General features: G+C 33.0%; 4 protein-coding genes across 4 annotated transcripts; all 4 read left to right on the forward strand.

The window, feature by feature from the left end:
• The first annotated feature begins 1,251 nt into the window (after positions 1-1,251).
• Positions 1,252-6,427, forward strand: LOC142973371 (multiple inositol polyphosphate phosphatase 1-like). The gene is made up of 5 exons (XM_076115025.1): positions 1,252-1,315; positions 4,901-5,322; positions 5,400-5,498; positions 5,585-6,033; positions 6,213-6,427. The coding sequence occupies exons 2-5, from the start codon at positions 5,134-5,136 to the stop codon at positions 6,364-6,366; spliced, it is 891 nt and encodes a 296-aa protein (XP_075971140.1). The 5' UTR covers positions 1,252-1,315; positions 4,901-5,133; the 3' UTR covers positions 6,367-6,427.
• Positions 6,428-7,040: 613 nt separating this feature from the next.
• On the forward strand, positions 7,041-9,587 carry LOC142973372 (multiple inositol polyphosphate phosphatase 1-like). Its single transcript, XM_076115027.1, has 6 exons — positions 7,041-7,369; positions 7,659-7,868; positions 8,147-8,568; positions 8,647-8,745; positions 8,829-9,280; positions 9,408-9,587. Exons 2-6 carry the CDS (start codon positions 7,706-7,708, stop codon positions 9,580-9,582), a joined length of 1,311 nt encoding a protein of 436 aa, XP_075971142.1. The 5' UTR covers positions 7,041-7,369; positions 7,659-7,705; the 3' UTR covers positions 9,583-9,587.
• A 299-nt stretch (positions 9,588-9,886) lies between these two features.
• On the forward strand, positions 9,887-12,529 carry LOC142973373 (multiple inositol polyphosphate phosphatase 1-like). The gene is made up of 5 exons (XM_076115028.1): positions 9,887-10,178; positions 10,740-11,158; positions 11,379-11,477; positions 11,558-12,015; positions 12,261-12,529. Exons 1-5 carry the CDS (start codon positions 10,019-10,021, stop codon positions 12,439-12,441), a joined length of 1,317 nt encoding a protein of 438 aa, XP_075971143.1. The 5' UTR covers positions 9,887-10,018; the 3' UTR covers positions 12,442-12,529.
• A 2,078-nt stretch (positions 12,530-14,607) lies between these two features.
• Positions 14,608-15,794, forward strand: LOC142973259 (multiple inositol polyphosphate phosphatase 1-like). The gene is made up of 2 exons (XM_076114897.1): positions 14,608-14,982; positions 15,336-15,794. The coding sequence occupies exons 1-2, from the start codon at positions 14,608-14,610 to the stop codon at positions 15,792-15,794; spliced, it is 834 nt and encodes a 277-aa protein (XP_075971012.1).
• The last annotated feature ends 9,512 nt before the right edge of the window (positions 15,795-25,306 follow it).

Raw genomic sequence — 25,306 nt, forward strand, 5'->3', positions numbered from 1 at the left:
CAAAATCGAGGAAAGGATTTTAGGTAAGTTTATTTCCTTAGCGGTTGACCTTGAAATACGGTACATCTTTCGATTACTACTTCATGGGTAAGTGATGACACTTTTGAACTATTTAGCCCCGGTTTCTGAGGTACACTTAGCGGTAGTTTATCTATTCAATAGCGTTAAAGCTCACCTAAAAAGGCGCTATTGAATAGATAAACTACCGCTAAATGTACTTAGAGACCGGGGGTTAATTTATTATGCTTATAATTCCTTATGAAAATAATCTTATGTATCTCAAACTAACACTATAATATATTTTTGTTTAATATAAGTGAATGAATGGTATTTTGGGATATGCCCTAAGTTTTATACCAATTCTAATATACATGGTGATTCTCATGGTCGCTCGAAATAATACGCAAACTTCTGCTTGCGTATTATGTCATATCGGTTCACTGCTTGTGTCCGTCGGTTTGATAGCCACCTTGCAATACATTGCTGCTTTTACGTTTCGAATATATCATTATTTCTTTAGCAAAGAAACAATGTACAGAATGATGGCTATCAGAGAGTTTTCAACAGAGATGCACAATAGTTTCCTTGTTCTGTATTATTTCCGTTTGATATTCCTGCTTGAGCGATATTTTTACTGTTCCCTTTTAATATTATCATGTGGCTTTTGTGGCGGAGTTAGAAGAACAGCAAAGGTTATTAACTTTTTTATCCTGACCTATGGGTCATGATAAGAAAGTTGATATAAGAGAATTGATAACTGCTAAATAAAACATTGTTTAGCTTTTTATCACTCCTTACTCTTACAATATTTTGGTAATTAAATAATTCTTACTATTAGCTTGATTCTTTACTTTTATCGACTACCGAATACCGGCTAGCTGTCGAGAAATTTTACACGAAAACCTGTTTATCACCTCTACCAGACTTCATTAGAACTATTTTGGCAGTACTCTCGATACTCGACAGTACCGACTGTATAGATTTGCGCTACAAAACCAATAACTACTATGCCTAATTTCATTCTCAGCCGCGCGGGACAGCTCCTAGTTGTTTTTAATTGCTTCATCTAATGCTAATGTTTGTTTTTAAACTTTGTCATTGCAGTGCTTCACTACGACACGTTGCTACTTAATTATAGTAAATGTCAAGAAAATGGATTATTTAAAATTACTATTGGTAGTTTTTCTCTGCGTAAAATATGCAACGTCCATGGATTGTTATTGGAACAATAAGTGCAAGTACACATCCTTTTCAAGTAAAACTCCCTACGAAGTTGTAAGAGGCGACATCAGGGATTCTGCCAGGAAATCAACAAGTAAGTAGTAATTGCACGAATGGGTTATAAAAAAAAAGTTCGTACAAATCCTATAAATGCCTCAGTACACATACACAAACTTTTCATTCAATAGTTTTCGCATAAGTACTATAGAACGGATTTTAATATCATTTGACTTACATGTAGTTTATAGCATGGAAGAACGTCAAGGATATCTGTAAAATACTTTCCACGCAAAGAATAATAGTGAATAGATGCAGTGTCGCTAATTTTAATATCAATAGAAACTAAATTTTATTAAAACTATGGTTCTTTTTTTTTAGATTGTGAAACTATCAGTATCTGGAGTTATATAAGACATGGAAAAAGAAATCCTGGGCCCAAGTTTGGAAAGAGAATACAAGATGTTCTTCATTTGAAAGACAACATTGTAAATAACTTTGAAAAAGGTAACTCAACATTTTGCGCTCAAGACGTTGAAAATATAAAAAAGTGGACACTAAATAAATCATTTCTTAATGAACCATATGAACTTAGCGAAGAAGGCTACCAAGAGATGGTTGGTATAGCAAGAAGGCTGAAGGAGACGTTCCCCGAACTGTTAAATAATCTCAACGATGATGATTATTACTTTTACCCAGTATTTGGCAGTCGTATGCTCAAAAGTGCTAAAGGTTTTGTTGACGGTCTTCAAAATAAAGACCTGGTAATCCAAAATGTGACAACTGGCTACGATGATAAGGCGGTAAGAAACAAAGAACATTTTACTTCAGTTTAACAATAATTATGTCTCTGTGTTATATTTTTGTTTTATTTTATTTAGCCGCATGTAACGTGCGGAAAATATGAGAGAGACGTCAGACTGAACCCGAACATTTTCGAAGAAGTAATTAAATACGAAAAAACTTCTGACTATCTTGATGTAAGTAAGCAAACATTTTGATTAAAATTAATCTAAAATATCAGATATAGATAGCATTTACACTCCTTTTTTCAGACCAAATATAATATTGAGAGTAAGCTGGGAAACAGGACCACTAACAATGATATTATTGCATTGTATGACTTATGCCGCTATTTGTGGGATGGCATCCATAAAAGAGCAAGTCCTTGGTGTGCGCTGTTCACGACGAAAGACTTGGAAGTGCTAGAATATACCGGAGACTTAATGCACTACTATCGAAACGGATATGGTACTAAGTATAGCAAAGCGTTTGGTGAGATCATATTAGCAGATATGCTCAGAAATTTTGAGAATTCTAAGAAGAATGACGGCAAAAAGATAATCTCATATTTCGCTCATGCTACATCGATGGATATGATTTTAGTCGCTCTAAATTTATTTAAAGACGATATGCCCCTGACTGGAGCATATAGAGATTTGAACAGAAAATGGAGAACAACAAAACTATCAACATATGGGGCAAATTTAATCGCCGTTTTGAATAAGTATGAATTGTTTAAAAATCTATGAATAAATATATTGGAAACCAACATCATAAAGTTGTTTTACGTGGCGACGTATACATTATAAATCAAGCATAGTCTTCCTTATTACTATAAATATAGTTAAAATAGGCATAAATTATTATTTATTTATTTCAGATGTAAGGTTACAGATGATGTTCAAAAATATCATGTAGCATTTTATTGGAATGAAGAGCCTCTGTTAGAATTGTGCAATCAGGGAGTCTGCTCTTGGCAAGAGTTTGAAGACAAATTCAAACCTTTTACTAATACAACTTTAGACTTCTGTGAACAATAAACATGTTTTATTTATTAGGTGCACGTAATTATTAAACATTAAAATAATTGAACTACGCCTATTATATAATAAATGGACAAGTTTACTTTCGTTTTATTATTTTATTTAAAAATTATAAGCAAATAGAAATACAACTGTAAAATATCATGAAATATACATATAAAAAGTTATGGGTCTTTGAAGAAGCGCTGTGATACAATAAATCACAATTTTTTCCGTAGGGGTATGCAGAGATCACAAAAACGCCACTTGCTACGATCCCTATAATTTAGTAGTCAGTCAGTTTATATTTCGATGAATAAGAATAGCGCAAAGAATATGCGGCTATTCAACACAGTAAGATGCGTGTCTTTAAAAAATATTCTGTATGTGGTATAAACAATACTATTGAATAAAGGCCAACCTGTTCAATAACTCGTTTGCAGGTATAACTAATGTGTATTGTTAACCCAACGTGTATATAAATGCCTAATACGAGGTATGACATAAGGAGCTATTGTTGGCAAATAACAAAAAAAAACTCGCTTTTATTTTACAATTTATAATTAAGCTGGTTTCCTTCATTTTTGACTTCCAGTTGCGAAGCACGCACTTACATTGTTCGACGTCCTGTATAAGTGGCTATTTGTTGTCTTTTTGTTTCTTTTTTACTTTCTACGAGTATGGTCTAGTTAATCTAGTCGAGAGAGTCGATGAAAGGATTTTAAGGTTAGTTTATATCTTCACCTGTTGACCTTTACTTGAAATACGGTACATCTCCCGATTGTATTATTACTTCATGGGTAAGTGCATTTCTAAATTGTTTGATGCATTATGCTTTTACTATCATGGAAAGAACAAGCACAAAGATATATTTCTATTTTATTTTAGCGAAGGGTACTTTAGAGCCGTGCCTGTAATCTTTATACCAATTAAAATATAAATGTTGATTCTTTAAGTCGCGCGAAATATGCGCTAACTTCTGCTTGCGTGTTGTGTCATATTGGTTGACAGCCAGGGAGCGTCGGTATGACAGCCACTGTGCAATACATTGCTGCTTAGACGTGACGAATATATCATTATTATTTAGCAAAGAAGCAATGTACAGAATGGCAAAATGCCAATCAAATATTTGTCAACGTATGTTCACAATATTCCTTCTTCTATCTGACATTCCTACTTGAGCGGGATTTTTCCTGTTCTCTGTTAATTTTAAATATTATCGCGTCACCTTTCGTGGCAGAGTTAGAAGAACAGCAAAGGGCATCCACCTTTCTTATCATGACCTATGTTGTTTAGCACTTTATCAGTTTTTATTCTTAGATATATTACTATATTTGGGGAATTTATTTATTCTAATCAAAACTAATATTATTATCTACTTAATTTACATTTGAACCCAACGACCACGCTATTCCTAATTTAGTTCTCAGACGCGCGCGACTGTTCTACTTAAACTTTTTTCATTTCAGTATTTTACACATTCCTACTTAATTATAGTAATTGTGAAAAAAATGGACTATTTAAAATTAGTGTTGGTGTTTCTTCTCTGCATAAAATATGCAACGCCCTTGGATTGTTATTGGAACAATAAGTGCAAGTACACATCCTTTTCAAGTAAAACTCCTTACGAAGTTGTAAGAGGCGACATCAGGGATTTTGCTAAGAAATCGACAAGTAAGTAGTAATTACACGATTTGGACAAATCGTGTAATTAATATGAACTAAAAAATTAAATTAAAAAATTATTAAGATAAAAAATTCACAAATCTTCTATCATGTAAACCCTAGAAACGCACTAGTTTGTGATGAAAAATGTGTTGTATGGTAATACTTAATACGCTTTGTAAAAAAACTTTGATTGTTACATATCTTTTTAGATTGCGAAACTATCAGTATTTGGAGTTATATAAGACATGGGAAAAGAAATCCTGGAACTAAGTATGGTAAGGGAATACAAGATGTACTTAATCTAAAAGACAACATTGTAAATAACTTTGAAAAAGGTAACTCCACATTTTGCGCTCAAGACGTTGAAAATATTAAAAAGTGGACACCAAATAAATCATTTCTTTCTGAACCAAATGAACTCAGTGAAGAAGGCTACCTAGAGATGGTTGGTATAGCAAGAAGGTTGAAGGAGACCTTCCCCAAACTGTTAAATGATCTCAAAGGTGATGATTATTACTTTTACCCAGTATTTGGCAGCCGTATGCTCAAAAGTGCTAAAGGTTTTGTTGACGGTCTTCAAAATAAAGATTTGGTAATCCAAAATGTGACAACTGGCTACGACAGCATGTCGGTAAGACTATTACAAAAAACAATTATTGTGAAATGACCGCGAATTACTCTATTCTAATGACAAAATTATTTTTTAAGCCGCATACGTCATGCGAGAACTATCTGAATGACGTCATAGCAGATCCAAGTATGTACGAAGAGGCAGCTAAATATCGACTACATTCAGAATACCTTAATGTAAGAGCTTTTTAATTTAATCTTATTACAAAAAATATTAAAATGCTGATTGAGATTACTAACGATAGGACATAAATTTATTTCAGACAAAAAGGAGAATTGAAGAAAAGTTAGACATGAGTGTTACGGACAACGAAATTACGGCATTTTACGATCTATGCCGCTTTGCATGGGAGGGAATACTTGATAAACCAAATCCTTGGTGTGCGTTGTTCACTACTGAAGATTTAGAAGTGCTCGAATACTTAGGGGACATACAACATTACTACAGAAATAGTTATGGAAATGCGTACGGCGCAAAGCTGGGTCAATTAGTATTAGCAGATATCCTGAAAAGATTTGAATTGGCTAAAAATCTTAGAGGCAAGAAAATTGTTGCAAACTTCGGTCGTTCTTCAATAATGGACATGATGTTTGTTGCTCTTGATTTATTTCATGATGAAAATCCTCTAACGGGAGCATATCGAGATGTGAATAGAAAATGGAGGTCGGTGACATCTACATTTGGAGCAAATTTCATCGTCACACTAAACAAGTTTGTATTCCAATTTCATTAATTACATTCGCTAAAGTTAGGTTTTCTAATTTATTTTTGTTTATTTACCGTATTCTTAAACATTTGCTTGCCGAAACTCCTTAAACATAAGAAATGCGATAACGTCTTAACGTGAATTCATTTATCGTCATACTTACAATTATACCTTACTTTTTTAGATGTAAAAGTGGCGATGTTCCTGATTATCAAGTCGCATTTTACTTAAATGAAAAACCGTTGTCAGCCTTGTGCAATGAAGGAGTTTGCTCGTGGCAGGAGTTCGAAGATAAATTCAAGCCGTTCTTAAATACAACCACAGATTTTTGTAACTAACATTGCTACTCGATTTATTAGGAAATTTTTTGTTTGTATTCAATTAAATCATTGTTTGAGAAAGACGATAGATAAGTTGTTTTATTTAATAGAATGAGGTGCCATAGATGGACACAGGCCAATAATTAAACCAGTAAAGAAACTTCTATAATTGTACAGTAATAATGAAAACCCAGTTTCATAATTTCTGAATGAGTATAAGGCAGGACATTAAAATAATTCGATATATCCCTTGCCTCCGAGTCGCACTACCACTATGTAGGGAGGTCGTAGGATTGATTCCCACACGGGGCAATTATTACTGCCATTCACAAATAGTTTTTTTTGGGTCTAGTAGTACTACCCCGTGACACAAGAGCAATTCTTAGTGCTGGAGTTGTCTTTAAAAAACAAACAAAACCTAATGTATCTAGCAACAGGTTACCGTATACTTATTCATAAGCTGTAAAACTGGCCCTTAATGTTTTTGTTTATTTATCAATTATTTGAACAAATTATAATAAATCTGCATCTAATTTATACATTTGCGCCTAATTCTAAGAAGTTATTGTTAGCAAATGACGAATATTCCACGCTACTTAATTTCAATTAATAAGCTGGCTTATTTCATTTTGGCCTGCAGTTGCGACGCACGCACTTATATTATTTAGCCTGTTAACATTTTTATTATGATTATTATTAGTGTTCTTATATTTTTTTTGAACGCGTAAAAACGAGAAATGTTTCGCTATTAATTTGATTTGTGATTTTATAAGGCCAAGTAGTTTCATCAGGAATACATAATGACTGGCTGACTGTATTAATATTTTGTTGTTTATTTATAAAATATCTTTCAAAATTCTTCTTGTGGAACAAACTAATCCGACGACGCGGCGACGATGATAATATCAGGCGCCAGTGAGTGCGTACCGTTTCTTAATTCATGACTTTTGTGATAAGTGACTATTATTGTGAATATTATTAGTTGACCTTTACTTTAAATACCGTCCGTCTTCAGGAATTGGTAAGTGAAAATACTTACACTTTATTTTGTATACTCGTATATTTTCGGTATTCATAATTTTTCAGTTAACGAAAAAAAAGTTGCTTATGTTATTTGAAAAATTTAAAAGGTTTATTATTTTACAATAGATGCAATTATTTTGCGACAAAAAAGTGAATAAGACTGTTAAAGATGTTTTTTTTTTGTAAAAAATGTATAGATTGCAGTTATGCTCAAAAATATTCTATCGGACAGGTTGCAAATGTCATTAGCTAATTTTAGCATTTGTGCTTCACCTTTATATTTGCAGAAACATAACAACATTATTTATTTATTGAATATAGTTTATTTTGAAAGATGAACTATTTGAAGTTATTATTGGTGATTTACGTCTGTATCGAAGATGCTTCGTCCAAAGATTGCTATTGGAATAGTAACTGCAAGTACACCTGGTTTTCAAGTAAGACTCCATACGAAAATGTGCGAGGCGATATAAGGGATTCCGTTGTGAAAACGACAAGTAAGTTGAAATTACCTACACTGATTTCTTGTTACTTAAATGCACTTTAATAACTTAATTAGTGACATGCTTCATTAAAATATCATTTAACTGCACTTTTGGCGCAGTGGTTTAAACGGTCACCTCGTCGCAATAACCGTAGCGCCGTGCGTAGTGGGTTCGAATCCCGCCCGGAATACCATAAAAAGAGAAATTACCATAGTACAAGCTCTGCTTTGTTTGGAATCAGTTGGCCGTGTGTGAGTTGTGCAATAATATTTATTTATTTTCGTTTAAAGATTGTGAGGCTATCAGTATTTGGAGTTATTTAAGACATGGAAAAAGGAACCCTGGCGGACGATTTGCAAAGCAAATGAAAGCTGTGCTTGAATTTAAACAATACATTTTGAATAACTATGAGACAGGCAACCATACAATGTGCGCTCAGGATATTGAGAATTTACGAAAATGGCAACCAAGTAAGTCCGTGATGAATGAACCAAATGAACTTAATGATGAAGGTTATCTAGAGATGGTTGGTATAGCAAGCCGGTTGAGGGAGACGTTTCCAGACCTATTGAGTGATCTACATGAAGGTGAATATCTTTTCCATCCAGCGTTTGGCAACCGCATGTTGGACAGCGCTAAAGCTTTTATTGAAGGACTTCAATATCGTGGCTTGACCATTGAAAAAGTAATAAATGGTTACGATGATATGGCGGTAAGAGAAAAATACCATTCAATGTTATTTTTACTTCTACAATATTTTGTTGTTATACTAATGTTTTTTTTTCTCTAGCCTCATGCAACCTGTGGAGTATATCAAAGAGACGTCAGACTGAACCCGAACGTTTTCGACGAAGTAACTAAGTATGAAAAAACTTCTGACTATCTTGATGTAAGTAATAAAGAAACAATCATAATTTTAAACAAAATGTCGAATTTTGATAAATTTTAAATACTTTAAACTCATATTTTCAGACCAAATATAATATTGAGAGTAAACTGGGAGACAGGACTACTAACGATGATATTGTTGCATTGTATGACTTATGCCGCTATTTGTGGGATGGAATCAATAAAATAGCAAGTCCTTGGTGTGCGTTGTTCACAACGAAAGACTTGGAAGTGCTAGAATATACTGGAGACTTAATGCACTACTATCGAAACGGATATGGCACTAAGTATAGCAAAGCGTTTGGTGAGATCATATTAGCAGACATGCTGCGAAATTTTGAGAGTACTAAGAGACACAAGGGCAAAAAGATAATCTCATATTTCGCCCATGCTACGTCTATAGATACGATTTTAGTCGCTCTAAATTTATTTAAAGACGCTAACCACTTGACCGGAGCATATAGAAATTCGGACAGAAAATGGAGGACAACAAAATTATCAACATTTGGAGCAAATTTAATCGCCGTTTTGAATAAGTATGTATTGTTTCAATTTATATTTGATTAGTATACATTATAATCGAGCATAGTCTTCCTTATTGCTGTTTATGTTTTTTATCGGCGTATATATCGATAATTAAACATAATTATTTATTCATTTCAGATGTAAGGTTACAAATGATGTTCAAGATTATCACGTAGCATTTTATTTGAATGAAGAACCGTTGTTAGAATTGTGCAATCAAGGAGTTTGCTCCTGGCAAGAGTTCGAATATAAATTTGAACCGTTTTTAAACACAACTTCAGACTTCTGCGAGTTTAGAACTCAACCTAATTAACTTATAACAAAACATATTATAATAATTGCAGAATGGTGCATATAAAATAAATGTATTTCTACAATATATCACTTTTTGTTTCCTTTAAATAAAAAAGTTTTTATACTTCTAGATCTATTCTTGTTAGCCTGTTTAAAATTCTTTTAAAATCTTGGAGTGCATTATGCATATTTTACATTTATTATTCCGGTTATAAGATATTCTTTCAATAAAAAACACGTAACATGGAGTTGCGAATGTTAGTTACCTACAAGTATGATGTCACTTTATAATCATTGCTTTTTAGTGCATATTCTGAGAGGAATCTGTATTTAATGTATGCAAGTGGCATTTAGGCAACCGCATAATACGAAACCTACCTTAGTCGTATTGTGACTTTGTCGAACATCGAATGTGATTTACTTGGACTAATGTAAATTATAAAAAGATAATCAAAATGAGACTTATTTTGTCTATTGTATTACTTAGTTATTTAAATTATGTGACACCATTGTTTTGTTATTGGAATACGGGATGTCCGTACCGTTTCTTCGGGACCAAAACCCCTTATAACATGGTAAGGGGGGATATAAGGGACTCCCTCGTAAAACTTACTGGTAAGTCTAGTAACTTCTTAAACTAATATTTGGTTTAAGTTCAGAAATATATAGGTTTAATAATAAATGATTAAACTTGATTGAATATTCTCCTTAAAATCATTAGACATACTTACTCTTCGAATATTTTATAGTCATTGATTTCCATAGTAGTATCATTTGATTTATAAAGTAAGTCATAAATTTTATTAGTCAACATTAATTAATTATAATAAAACACTTCCTTAACGTACAAAAAGGCGTATCGCACATAATTGGCTATCGATATTTAAATAAATATAATTGCCGAAAAGTTGTTTATTTTTATAGCCATTTTAGTTGTAATTATTTACATATTTAATTTATAATGAGGTTATTGTTACGATAACTATCAAGATATGAGGTGTAAATTAAAAATTGCACAACATTTTGTTAATATGATGTAAATTGTAGCACAATTATTAGAATATCAACACTTTCAAATAGTTTTTATTGCAATCTTATTGCAATAAAAACTGTTTTTAATATGATCCTAGAAAAATATTTTTGTAAACTGTTCATGTAAATCCCACCATTTCACAGATTGTGAACCGGTCAGTGTATGGGGACTCATAAGACATGGAAAAATGAATCCCAGCGGTGACTACGTGAAACAAATGAAAGACGCTATGTTTATAAAAGATTACGTTGCGTCTAGTTATGAACATGGGAACAGTTCACTGTGTGCTCAAGATGTTGAGAGTTTACAAAACTGGACTCCTGACAAAGGACTGTTTGATAAAGACTCCCAACTCTCTGAAGAAGGGTATCAAGAGATGGTTGGCTTAGGAAAAAGATTGAGAAAAGCATTTTCCAAGCTGCTTGAGCAACTAAGTACGCAAGATTACACATTCCGTTCAGTTAATGAGAAAGTTGGGCAAGATAGCATCAAAGGATTCGTCGAAGGTTTTGGTAATAAAGTACAGGTTGAACCACCAAAATCTGGATATGACAGTATACTAGTGAGTATTTAAGTCTTGGGTTATTTTTATAAGGTTCGTTGCCATCACCGCGACCCTAAGAAGAATATTTAACGAAATATGCACTGCAATATTTTTTTGCAACCTAAAATAATAATCTTGATAAAATCCGAAGCAATATTATTAATACCTCAGTATTACTACTTAATTTAATATTTTAAAATCTTTTCTTTGTTAAAATAAATCAATTTTCATTTTACAGCCTTACGCAACTTGTGGAAAATACATAAAGGATGTTAAACATAACAACGACTCTATTGCAGAAGCAGCGAAATATCAGGCCTCTTCAGAGTTTCTCGCTGTAAGTTAAACTTCAATTTGAAAATCATCAATCGACGTTTTAGTTCTTAAAGTGAGATTAATAGTGTTTGTATTTTTTAGTCCAAAGATCGAATTCAACGGAGACTCGGCATCGACAACTCTCTCTCAGAAGCAAACTATATAGCCATTTGGGATTTCTGCCGTTTCACGTCCTCGGGTATCAATAACAAATTTAGTCCATGGTGCGCATTGTTTACTACCGAAGATTTAAAAGTTATGGAATATGCGGACGATTTGAGAGAATACTACAGTCATGGATACGGGACTCCGATGAATAAGTTGTTCGGTGAGATAGCCATGGCTGAACTATTGAAGAGTTTCCGCAATGTCAAAGAAGGCAATGGGAAGAAGATTGAAGCTTATATCACTCGCGCTTCTACTATGGAGATGGTATACGCGGCTCTTGGACTCTTTAAAGATGCAAGTCCTTTGCCCGGGAACGCACGAAAGTCTGACCGAAAATGGAGGACCAGTAAATTCGCTGGATTTGCCTCTAATCTTATAGCTGTTTTGAACAAGTAAGTTTTTTATGATCTTTTTTATAGCTTCTACACAATAACGATGATTCCGGTACAACAGTAATTGTCGAAGTGTTGCCTTTATCTATTAATCTAAAAGGAATTAATGCATGATTTCAGTTTAAAACCTCGAAATGTTTAATAATCTTTACTTACTTTTTGTACTACAATTACTTTATGACGCAAAATCATTTTCGAGAGATTTTTTTCTTAATAATGTCATTTAACAAAATAATTTATTACAGGTGTGGGAAAAAAGAGAGCGATGACTATAATGTTGTTTTTTATTTAAATGAAGAGCCTTTAAGAACATTATGTAAAGAAGGAGTCTGCACATGGAAGGAGTTTGAAGATAGACTCGCGCCTTTCTTAAATACAAATTTAGATTTCTGTGAATTTACGGTTCCTCCCGAACATTCTAAATAAACACTATTAGCATAGAATCATTTGAACAAAATTATCTTTTTGTTTTTAAACTATGTACTATGAACAAATTAATTTATATAAACATATATTATTTATTTTGTTTGTTTCATTATAATTATTATATTATAGCCGTATTTTGTTATCAGCAGTTTAGGCAAACAACCCACATTTTGTCGATGGCGAGACTGCTACGGTAACGCTATAACATGTTAAGTTTGATAGTTAAACATTTTTTGAGAAAAAACGTTCCTTTGGCATACACCAGACGTGATTGTCAAATCGTTAAAACAAAAAATTACAACAGATTTCCTTTTATGGTAGGAAACGCCTCTCCGTTTGATATTAGTAATAAATATTAGAGCCAATCAATAGTTGTTAATATTTTCTTCTCAATGACCACACTCGAAAGAAAACTTGAGATCAAGAAAGGAGAATGGGCACTCCTGGGCGGTCGGCGGCCATTAATGAAAGTAGTGTCAAATTAAAGTAATGATAACTAGGAACAACTTTTACTAAGAACGTTTTGCTGCAATCCTTTCAAACAATATATTGACATGTAAATATAATGGAATTTCATAGAACAAATACAATTATTTCGTGTCTGTAATGCATTTAATGTTGTGTAATAACGTTACATCTTCTTATAACGATTGCCATGCCATCAAAATGAACAATAATCGTAACTCGTATCTATCTATCATATGGTTCACCTAGTTTCAAAGTGGTTCAAGCCGCCCGAATGTTATCTTAGATGACAACAACCGGGACCGACTTTTTACGTGCCCTCGGAAGCACGGAGAAGCTCAGTTCAAATACCACAATGCGGTCACCCATCTATAGAATGACCGCGCCAACGGTTGCTTAACCAACAGATCGTTTACCGACCAGTGAGCGCAACTGGCTATGAATGCCTCGTTTTTAAGCTGAGCATTCAAGACAGATAAGTCGTCTCAGTGAATATATTATAGAAGAGCAAGATGTTTATTTGTCACGATATTTATATATTTACATGTTATGATTGTTCGAATATTAATAATGTATACATTTGTATGCAATAATATAAATAGTACTTTTTATTTAATCTCCGAATATAAGCCAAAAATATGTTTTTATACTATTAAAAGTGCTCAAAAACAAAAATGTATTTTGTTCGTCATATAAGTGCGTCGCGGCAATAAAACTTCTACACGGTAATTATAGGACTAAACTACATTAAAAAAACAAAAAATCAAGTTTGGCCGCGGATCGCCCAGGCTCCATACTATTTTGCCCATTCTCTATTTTACTCATTATATACTATTTTACTGCTACTGTGAATAAGACTCAGTAGCAATTATTCCTAACTTGAGCAATTCAAAGCTCGTGTTCTGTAGTTAAAAATAGTTATTGTTATAATACAATACTCTTGTCAAATTGACGTCAATATAATTTTGGCTTGACAAATAATCTACACACAATAACTTAATTTCGTATAAATGGTTTAAAATATAATGATTGAATTCAACTGTTCAAATACACGACAATTAGAAAATCAGTATCTATTTTAAACGAGTACCTACGAAGGTTAACTTAGTTGCCTCGTGGCAGTTGATCCGTGATTTTGATTTATATAGTATATACTATCAAATAATAGCCATGAAAGTCTTAGTGTTTATATTAATTTCCAATATTTGCCGTGTGACATCTTCCTGTTATTGGAATAAAGCATGTCCCTACCGATCTTTCGGGACTAGAACTCCCTATGAGATGGTCAGGGGAGACATAAGGGATTCACTTGTAAAAATATCTGGTATGATAAATTAATATGGTTTTTTAAGCTTTTTCTACCTTAAGTCGGAGCTTAGTCTGTATTTATAGTGGTTTTCCTACATCTCCGAACTCAGTCAAACACTTTTCCTTACACTAAAAAACAATAAAAAACTCATTGTCTGTTTGAAAAGTTTCTCTCTTCGGTCAGTCGATTTTTAGTTTAAGTATAGCAAAAAGAGTTCAGTTTTTAATTTTTTGATTACCTAAAGCTGATTTTTACAGTGAGAAGGATTTTATATTTTAAAGCAACATACTTCTCACGCACCACTTAAATAGGTACTATCCCACAAAAGTTCTCGCTACCACTTCGCAGGTTGTGAACCAATCAGTATTTGGGGACTCATAAGACATGGAAAAATGTATCCTAGCGGGGATTTTCTCAAGCGTATGAAAGAAGCGTTGTTTATAAAAGATGACATCGTGTCTAGTTATGAAAACGGAAACAGTTCACTGTGTGCTCAAGATGTTGATAATCTAAAAAACTGGTCTCCTGGTGAAGACTTGGTTCGAGAATATGAACTCCATGATGAAGGTTATCAAGAAATTATGAAATTGGCCCAACGACTTAAAAAGGCCTTTCCGAAGTTATTTGAGCTGCTTGACGCAAAAGACTATACATTCCGGTCGGTAAATGAAGAGATAGCTGAAAACAGCATGAAAGGTTTTATTGCAGGCTTGGGTAAACTTAATATATCAGTAGATTCACCATGGGTTGCTTACGATAATTTAATAGTAAGTACTTATGGTGTACTTATACAATTTGAGTCTATCTGTATAATATCTAGAGTAGTTATAATATTGTTGAGCAACTTTTAGCACTGACTTTAAAAAAAGCTTTTGCAGTTGTGTCGAGCATCACATTTATTTTGTAAGTCGTCATCGATTAACGTTTCTAATTAAGGATCATTCTTTCAGCCTTATGACACGTGTGGCAAATATATGAGAGAAAGAAGAGTAATCAGTGAAAGCAGAATACAAAAATATCAACTCTCTTCGGAGTTTCTTCATGTAAAACACGTTTATTATCTCAAACTACTATGTTTGATTTACATCCAAATAATTAAATAATTCATTTTATTTCATAGTCAAGAGATCAAATTCAGAAGAGACTAGGCATTAATTATTCTTTATCGAATACCAATGTGATGGGTATGTGGGACTTTTGCCGTTACATGACCGCCGGTATCGATAAAAAAATGAGTCCTTGGTGCGCACTGTTTTCTACCGAAGATCTTAAAGTAATGGAATATGTGGATGATATAAGAGAATACTTCAGAAATGGATACGGGAACCCAACGAATAAATTGTTTGGTGAGATTGCCATAGCTGAACTATTGAAGAGTTTCCGCGAAGTCATAGCAGGCAATGGGAAAAAGATCGCGGCTTATGTTACGCGAGCCTCCACTACAGAAATGATTTTCTCAGCACTTGGACTTTTTAATGATCGTATTTTGTCTACTACAAGCCAAAAATATGACCGTAAATGGATGACTAGTAAATTTGCTGGATTCGCCTCCAACTTTATAGCTGTTCTTAACAAGTAAGTTTCTCTGTGACCACTCCCGACGTGACAATTAAACCTAAGAATCATATCGAAATTTTAAAGACTACATTGAAATTTTTTTAAGTACCTTAACACTTTCGCTGCCAGCAAACCTACTTAGTGGGTTTTCTGAACCCAATCGGTGAGTTGCTGGCAACCAATGTGTTAAGAAACGTGTTTTGTTGAGTAATATTAATTCCTCATTACTTATATCATTTGATATTACGTATAAAGATATAAAAGACATAATTATATTATTTTTAATTGATTCAGTTTTATGTTAGGAATCATAATAACATCTTATTTAACTAAATATTTTGTTACAGATGTGAGAAAGGCGACATTAATGTTTATAATTATAACGTTGCCTTTTATTTAAATGAAAAACCTTTAAAAACTATTTGTAAGGAAGGAATCTGTACCTGGAAGGAATTTGAAGATAAACTAACCCCATTCATAGAGACAAATTTGGATTTTTGTGAATTTATGGTTCCTCCTCAACATTGAAAATAAGTCATAACTTGTCTCTATAATTAATACTGTACAAAATAAATTAATATAAAGCGCTGATATTTACATTATTGTAAGTTTTGATCGAAAACTCGTGTCAATAAACAATATTCAGTAAAAAAAACTGGTCCAAACCACTGCTATTTGCAGTTAACAATTAAATTAGTCCATATACAGCTTATAACTACGATTCCGTAAAATAGCGAAGACTAATCGTTTGCTTGTAGTTTTCCTTCAAAGCGAAATAATAAAAGTTGCTTTAAGGAAACAATTGTGCTAAAAAGCAAGATAATATTATTTAGAGAACTACAGATTCAGTTTATTCAGTGTATCAAAACATAAAGCAGAGAAGCGCTTCTGTTTGTGAAATCTACTAAGCGCTAGAACCGTTTAGCTTATAAAATGGTATGTTATTATGAGAAATGCACTTCATTTCCCCGAGCGCTTGCTCCGTCCATTTTAAAGGATCCTAATAACTTAAGTTTGTTTAAACACTTAGCGTGAAATCTTCTAACGAATCCCAAAAGCGTGGGGTTGAATATCGGAGCAGAGGATTGGGCTGCCTGCACTTGAGCCGCATATATGCGTTTTAAATTAATTAAAATTGCACTCTCAACAGTTATATGTAAAGGCTATTTTTCATTAATACGGATTTAATTATACAGAACACATCTTCTAAATTTTGGTAAATTAATTTTCATAATATATTTAAAAAGTTTGCATGGGCCGTGGACTTTATTTGTAAACGCGGCACGTCATTTTTCTGTCTCTGATATGGTATATTTATGGTCTTAATTACGCCTGGGTTATTTTATAGCTCTTTATTAGATCACGCAAAGAGATTTCGTAATGGAAATGACTTCCTTTCATTAAGATGTAACTCGGATATTTCATTTCAATTTGAATGTCGTGGTAACTTTTACCATAAAATGGGTTTTAACTTACGTTGAATTCTTGGATGTACTAATTGGATTCATGAGTGCTACCTTGTTAGTTCGACTTCGGACTACTGCTTCTTATAGTGAAGTTGATGGAAAAGTTTTGATAGAGGCTATATAAAACAGCCTTAACTACGGGCAAAAGGTTACTCGGTCCGATTCTATTTTATAGGATACACTTCTGAGAGTGTGTGTAGGGATTACATGAAATTATGCCACAGCCGGGTTTTACTATCGAACATTCAGATGCAGGGTCGACCACCAGCTTAACATTTCTAATATTTTAGCGAACTATATAAATCATTTTTATTTTATTACATGGAAATTGGAAAGTGAATTTTATAAATCTTTGGTTTGATGGTCTCTGCTGCAGCTAACAATTAATTAATCATCATAAGCAGCAGCACACACTTGTGGGGTTAGATTCTTTTTTTAGGGTTACTATTCTTTCGCATTCTCGATTTTCCGTTTTTAGGATTTCCGATTAAAAGGCTTTGAGACCTAAAAAACCTCGCCATTGCTCACTATTTGAACCTCACATTTCTTTTTCCATTAAAAACATTTTACAGACGTATTATTATTGCTTTACTAAAGAACGAAATTATAAATCACATTCAATGTAAAGGTCGCTCGTTGACCTTACACTCATCTTGTGTTATACATACATAAATGCATGTTTCATCAATGACAAGATCTATAAAATTCAATAACCTCTTTTAGTGTTTATACCCACATAATATATTATTTTATTAAACACATTATTATTTTAGAAAAAATGTTCTTTATAAACCTATCATTATTCTGGTACTAGGCCATTTTTTCAAGTAATTTAGAATGATTCTAAACACATTCAGGTCACAAATTACAAGCATGCATGTAACAGATTTATGTACACTACCAATCTATACTAATATTATAAAGCTGAAGAGTTTGTTTGTTTGAACGCGCTAATCTCAGGAACTACTGGTCCGATTTGAAAAATTCTTTCAGTGTTAGATAGCCCATTTATCGAGGAAAGCTATAAGCTCACGCAACAACTAATAGGAGCAGAGTACCAGAAAAAAATGTTACAAACACGGGGAAAATTTTGACCCATTCTCTCATAAGTGACGCAAGCGAAGTTGCGCGGGTCAGCTATTAATAATAATATTAGAATAAACAAGTAAGTACATTAATTTCGAAAGTCTATAATCAAGAAAGCTATTTCAAAACTCTTAAAATAAATCCTTCCTTAAAGTAATAAAAAGGATATACTCTCGTCAAGTCCATAAAAATATATGTCTTAAGGATTTTTAGGGTTCCAAGGCGAAAAGGTGAGAATGAAAAATTTATGGCCCTAATCACTTTTCTCTTGAGGAAAGGCAAATTCCTTATACCGGTTTCCAAATAAAATATCGCCGGTATCGATTAAATTGGAAAATAATACAAACAGACACGACAAGTCTTACTAATCTATTCGGTATAAATTTGTGAAAACTTAGGCATTTTAAACACTATTAAATTAGGAGTCTATATATTTCAAGTCTATTGTCAGCTTTTTTGACAGTTATCCGGTTAAACACCTTTATACAAGTACTTCTGGCAGTTCATATTGTACGAATCTTCAAGACAGCGTAGTTTTATCAGGCTTACATGAAGAAATATATACTTGGATCTGAACAAGGCTTTATCTCAACGTTTGGACGTGGTCCAAAGTCGTGCACGTGATAGGGCATGGAGTGCGCGCACACAATGCCTGACGTCAGCGAAACGTCACGTCTTCGGCACATAATGACCTTGGATGTTGAGACTCGACGGACCATGGAGTGACATGGCACGCTCCACTGTGAAGATGCTGATGCCCTCTCTTATATAAGTACGAAGAAGGTATTCAGTTTCGTTCATATCTACGGTAAGTGGTGTGACTAGAAAAACAACCGCGCAAGAGTCCACACAGACATAGCTTGCGATTTTCCAGCAATTTAAAACAGAGTAGGTACAAACTCCGGACTATTTTATTATGTAGGTACAAATAAATGCTAGAAAACCCACCAGCTGCATAGTTACATATTCTAACGACAATTCTAGAACGCCGCCACAGAACGTGTTGCTACACTACTTTTAAAAACTCATTTGGTTTTTCCATGTTTTGTATCCTGTAGAATACCGCAAGCTTCAGGGCAAAGCCTTAAGTTTGCAATAATGTATAAGCGGGGTCAAGTTGGTAACCTTTCGCCTATAAACACCATAGCCGCCTTTATCCTTACTAAAGTTTTACTGCTTGCGAAGGAGAATAGACACTTACGTAAGTATTCTTTTAACAAGTATACTTATCTACACGTGTTCGTATAGTAACGAAGTACGGTATAGAATATTATTTATGACTGTTAAGAAATTTTAAACATGTTTTTCTACATAAACTTGTTATTGAGGTAGCTTACTGAACCAAATAAAATATAGTTTGGAAATTAGTAGACCAGTATCATAACATTTTTGCAAAAAAAATCCATACTTTTTCATTTGTTTTTGATTATAAGCATTAAAACATTATTAGTTTTGGTCGAACTAACATACGTAGGTATCGTGTCAGTCACTTATGCAAAAACATTCACTGCACATAAAATTTTATTTATATTAAATATAAAAATCGTAAAATACACGTCGTTGCTATAGATATATTTTGGCACAAAACTGAAACTTAATAGAACAATTTTAGTTATTAGAGCTGCATCTATAAAACTCATAAAATACGTATTATATTAAGTTAAAATATTTGCATATTTCTTTAAAATCTTCGATATTGGTGAAGGCAATATATTTTGGAGGCTAAGAGCATGACTTAAGAATGATTGAATAAGAAATTATACCAAGCTCGATATCAGATCGTTGGAAATCCTTTCTTCGTATTGGATTGAACGTATCCTCCACGGTTTGTGTATTTAGGACGAGCCTCTTAACACAAAAATAACCTAATAGCTCCAATAGATATTTGCAAAAGTTCCGCAAATGTTTAGATTCTATTGTATTGTGTTTTCGCTAGTTTTGATAATATAGGTTTTATTTATGTATTTATACAAGAAATCCTCTTTATCGCACGTTTGGAATTGTAAATTATTTCGAAAAATTAAAAAAAATAATTTATTTTGCTGTAAAATAAAAAATACCATTACATTTTATTATGTATGTACTGATACTATTATGATATTTTCATTCGTGAGGCATGATGTCCCAACAAGCTATAAGATGTCACTTGCTTGTTCTTAATCATTAGGAAAAGGGCTTGTGAGGAAGATCTGCGATCGGGAGTACATATAAATTTGCAGTTACTTGTATTTTATGCAAACCAGTGGTGTAAAATTTAAATGTAATTAATATAGTGCTATCACTGCAGTATTGAACTCATTTTTCTTAAGCTGTAACTTCCTCTTTTTAAGAAAAGAGCCGTATGCTCTATGTATAGATTTTTGTTTTTATTTATCAACAACTAAAATATTATTTGCCAGTGGCGCCCGGCCAAGTTTTCAACACGAATATCCCGGTCATGTCAGGAAATAAGATAAAAAAGAATAATGCCGTGACTCCCCCATAATGCGCGATGTAAACTTAGTTTGAAACTTACTGATAAAACGTAATAATACCCAGGCGTGACATATTTCACGTTACAACTTCAATTGTCAGTAGTTAAAAGTTTCCTTTGTTATTCCATCGTTATATACAAATAACTAGTAAGTAAGAATCTGTCTAGTTATATTGGTTTGTCTGTATTTATGTTATTAGTCCCTTGGTACTTGGCTGTAAGTCAACTGGAATACTAGACGTAAGGCAAAAAGACTTACCGATAAATATGTTTTTCTTAAATGAAATTCACTACAAATACGAGAATGCTATTAACTCGAATTATGAGTTTCTGATTTCTTAAACAAGCACATTTTGTAGAAATTATAAAATTCCTCAACATAATATAATTCTGTCTGTTGTCATGGAAACTGCAAATACGCTGTTAATAGTGATACACGTATTTCAATCCATTACACCTGCTGGATAATTTAGTGAGGAGTAATGTGTGATATTGTTTATTATTAAACCATAAATAGAAGCTTAAACGTACGCACACACATAAATCTGAACCTGAACTTTGAGTGACATTTCACTGATTAGCTGGATTCCCTTGTCACGCAATCACTAAGTGAAGGCTGCTTGACAAAAACAGAGAGCGGTAGGTAATTTATGAAATTGGGTTTTTCACGCACGGCTTTTCGGGCGTCGGCCATCATAAGATTATTTTTACTGCTCTGGCGCCATAAATAAACCATTTAAAATACCCTAGGATAAAATTAAATTGTGATTTATTTAACGTTTTCTTTGTTTGAGATACAATTTTGTACAAAGATCCGCTTTTGTATAAAATTTTAGTTGTATTGTTCTGAAACGTTACGTGATTCTAAAAAGAAGTTGTGAGAAAAAAAATATTCTGCATCACATGACAAAATAAATGGCAAATGTCTAGTCTCTTTTATAGCACAGCTTTGTAGCTGTACCGATTCGATGAGCGCTTTTTAATTTTTTGTGCTTGACTTTGTTATTTTTGTTGAAACATTCATATTTCTTTGCTATAGCATTTACTGCCATTGTTAAGATTACTTAAATAAATGAAATCTGGTGATAAAGTGGTAACGAAACCATTTTCACAGTTAGGTATTAGAATTAATTGTCTAATAATAGCATTTTAAACAGGACAAGAGTATGGAATTTAAAGCATTAGATATCACGTAGTAATAGTATTCGCATAATTGATTCGGTAATAACGTCTATAAGTACAATAGAACGTCCTTCAAACTCGTACTTCGCCGTTCACAAAAGGATCCTTCTTACCTAATATTCTTTCCAATACCTAAATGTATATGTTAATAGTCGCGATAAAAATGTTAATTTATTTCAGATTAATATCCAAGAATTCGTATTATATTCTATGTAAATATAACTTGGCAAAAACGAAAATATCTGCGCATATTTTTTTAAGTAAAGCCAGATGCAAGTTATGGTAATGGCAATTAAAACTTTTAAACTAATTTGATAATAGCCACTGTTAAAGATATACACTCTTTTCAACAGTCAGTCAGCTCGTGACCACGGTCGATGTAATTCGATCGAAACGTCGGGCAGCAAATAAGGTATCCTAACCTTTAAATTTTCAATCGCGTATAAGACCCGTTGCATTATAATATTATGTGTACTAGTTGCGAGAGTTTAAAAACGTTAAGATATACATTCTTTTCTACAGACTGTTCAATAACTTAGTTCTATAAAAGACGCCCATAAGACATTCTCGAAGATAAATAAACTAAGGGCCCTTAAAAAGAATCAGTAGAGTTGATAAACGTTTGAATTGATTATGTACGACTGAATAACACTCTCAGACTGCTTTTAAGTGCCGTAAAATATTTCTTCGGTAACGAGGTTTCAATGTAGGTTTCTACTTTTAGACTTTGGAAAATGAGTGCTCATTTAAGTCTTTATTGATACCTGACTTTGATTTTAGAGTTTGATTTTCCAGTGGCATACTATATTGTTTCAATTCTTTGTAGTCAAACATAAATCTATGTTTGACTACGAAGAAATGAATTGATATTGTAAAGGAATAAATGATGTTATTATATCGTATTTTATCTAGCTATTTACCATTGCCTAACAAGACCATATCTTCGCTAAAGTAACTAATTTATTTATCGTATCAAAGATCAAGTTAACTAGACTTGCTCTCATATAAAATTATGTTGTTAATACAACAAACTTGTTGAAGTTTTATCATTTTCTATTCTCGTGGAGCGAGCGTAAGTCATGTGGGAACAATATGCTTGTTCGTGATAGTATCGGCGTCTCGGTCTCGGAGCTGAACAATACCTGTGGGCTTCACTTCGTGACTTTCAAGTACACCTAACCAGTGTCCTCTAACCACAATGCAATGTTATACCCGACATCATAATATTGTCATAATGTACGACAACGGTATGCAAAAAACCCAATCGCTCCATGTTCGATATGGATGAACAGGTTTCGCAGACAATGTCAAATGTTTTTTGGCGAAACAATGATATGTTGGGTTGAGGTTATCGATTTTTATTTTGGTAATTAGGACGACACAAAATACACGAGAATAAAATAATAAACAACATTAATGAGCTATTATTGGAATTTCCCAGTGAAATGTTTTACAAAAACTCAAGTGTCATGATTCTATTAAACTAAAAATAACTCCTCTAAGTTTGCATGAATGTTTTAGAAATTCGTCTTCCGTAGCAGGGATAAATCACGGAATACGACAGTTTATAAGTTAGAGTTCTAGAAATGGTTGATAACTAACTTTGCCCACATTGCCTCGCGTTTGAAGTAGCATCTATTTTAAAGTACCTACTTAAGATACGAGACCCTATTTTGACGAAACATTTTTGGTTAGATACGATGGTTTTGTTTCTGTTCTGAGAATGTTCTCGAAAGATTCAAGTACTGCCACAAAAGACAATCGGTTTAGTGCAAGGATTGAAACACAAGTTTGTTCGACAGTTAACATAAATACAAGTTCCCAACAACAACAATTGGGGATCGCAAGCCGGCGGGCATCACACCTCAATCCGCAGTATCTTTCCTTTTCACAGGACGGACACGACTTATCTACAACAACATTTTGTTTGCCTACTCTTGTTTTATTTTTATTTTTTTGCATAAATCTATATATTATAATAAAATGATGAAATAACATATTTTGCAAAAGAGGACTTCATTAGCATTACTTTTTTAGTTTAAACCCATACAAATTACAGTTTCATGGGGCTTTATTCTATCCAAAAGTGTCTTACTCTACCCCAAAATAAATACTGGTTTTCCCAAGCAACATTCAACGAAAAAGTTTTTCTATACTTGATATTGTAACGTATAGATCTCACTTTCGTACTCAATCAGTCTGAGTGATTTATACAGGAACCCTACATCTAGGCAACAACATCTTTGATTTATCCGAGCTCATTGATACGTAAAGGCTCGGTGAGGGTTGAAGAGTATTCGCGAGTTAGATTAATAGGCGAACATAACATGTTTTCATAGTACAGTTCCCGTGCAAGTTTGGAGAGTTAAACAATAGACTCTCTACATTTCGTCGGCCAGCACAGTTCTACGGAAGTCAAGTACTTCAGTTGGCTCGGACGTCGGTATTTCAACGTTTTTTCCCACAAACTAAATGAACTACAGTTTGATTGAGTTTGGTCGGAACTCGATGTGATTTTTATTTACGATTTATTCTTGCGATAGATCTTTTGTCTTTTTGGTATTCTTTTTATCGAACAATGTATTTATTATATAAGATTACAATGTGCTTTCTATTGTACGACGAAAAGTAAGATTCTTGTAAAAATAATTTATAGTTTTTTTTTATTAACACTCTACTTAATGATAGTATCACCTTGTAGATTTCTACTAAAATAAAACAAAGGTCTGATTCTACCACTCCTAAAACACGTAATCCATATTTAGTTAGATACCTCACAAATATGTAATTACCCATAATTATATTTTAGCAGCTAAATAACCTGTAGTAAAAATATATCATAAATCATATAAATTATGTAATTAATCATAACTTTTTATAATTACCCTTGTTTTCAATATTTAATAGAAGTTTAGGAACGCCGAATTCCATGCGATTAGTTTCAGTATGGGACTATAAATCTGCGGGTAAGCAACGCCTAACACGGTCATTAATTTGATGGGTGACAGTTAATGTGTTCGGACTCAGGGCAAGAGGCAATTAAGCTACTGTTCTCTGACTAACAGTAATGGTCGGAATAAGCGGAGAATGGGATATGTCAAACGAACGATTATACGGGTAAGAATGTAATTGCTTAGATACAAGGATATTTACCACAAATTACCACACACAAAGGTAAATATTATTTATATGCACATGATATGAATTAAGTACGTTGAACTCAACTTTTTGTGTGTTTTGAAACATATTTTATTAATTTTGTTTACCAATTTTTTGTGTTACTGTCGATTAAAATATATTTGTTATTAAAAGTTACGTACAAAAACC

This window comes from Anticarsia gemmatalis, chromosome 5 (genome assembly GCF_050436995.1).
Source record: "Anticarsia gemmatalis isolate Benzon Research Colony breed Stoneville strain chromosome 5, ilAntGemm2 primary, whole genome shotgun sequence".
Classification (NCBI taxonomy): domain Eukaryota; kingdom Metazoa; phylum Arthropoda; class Insecta; order Lepidoptera; family Erebidae; genus Anticarsia; species Anticarsia gemmatalis.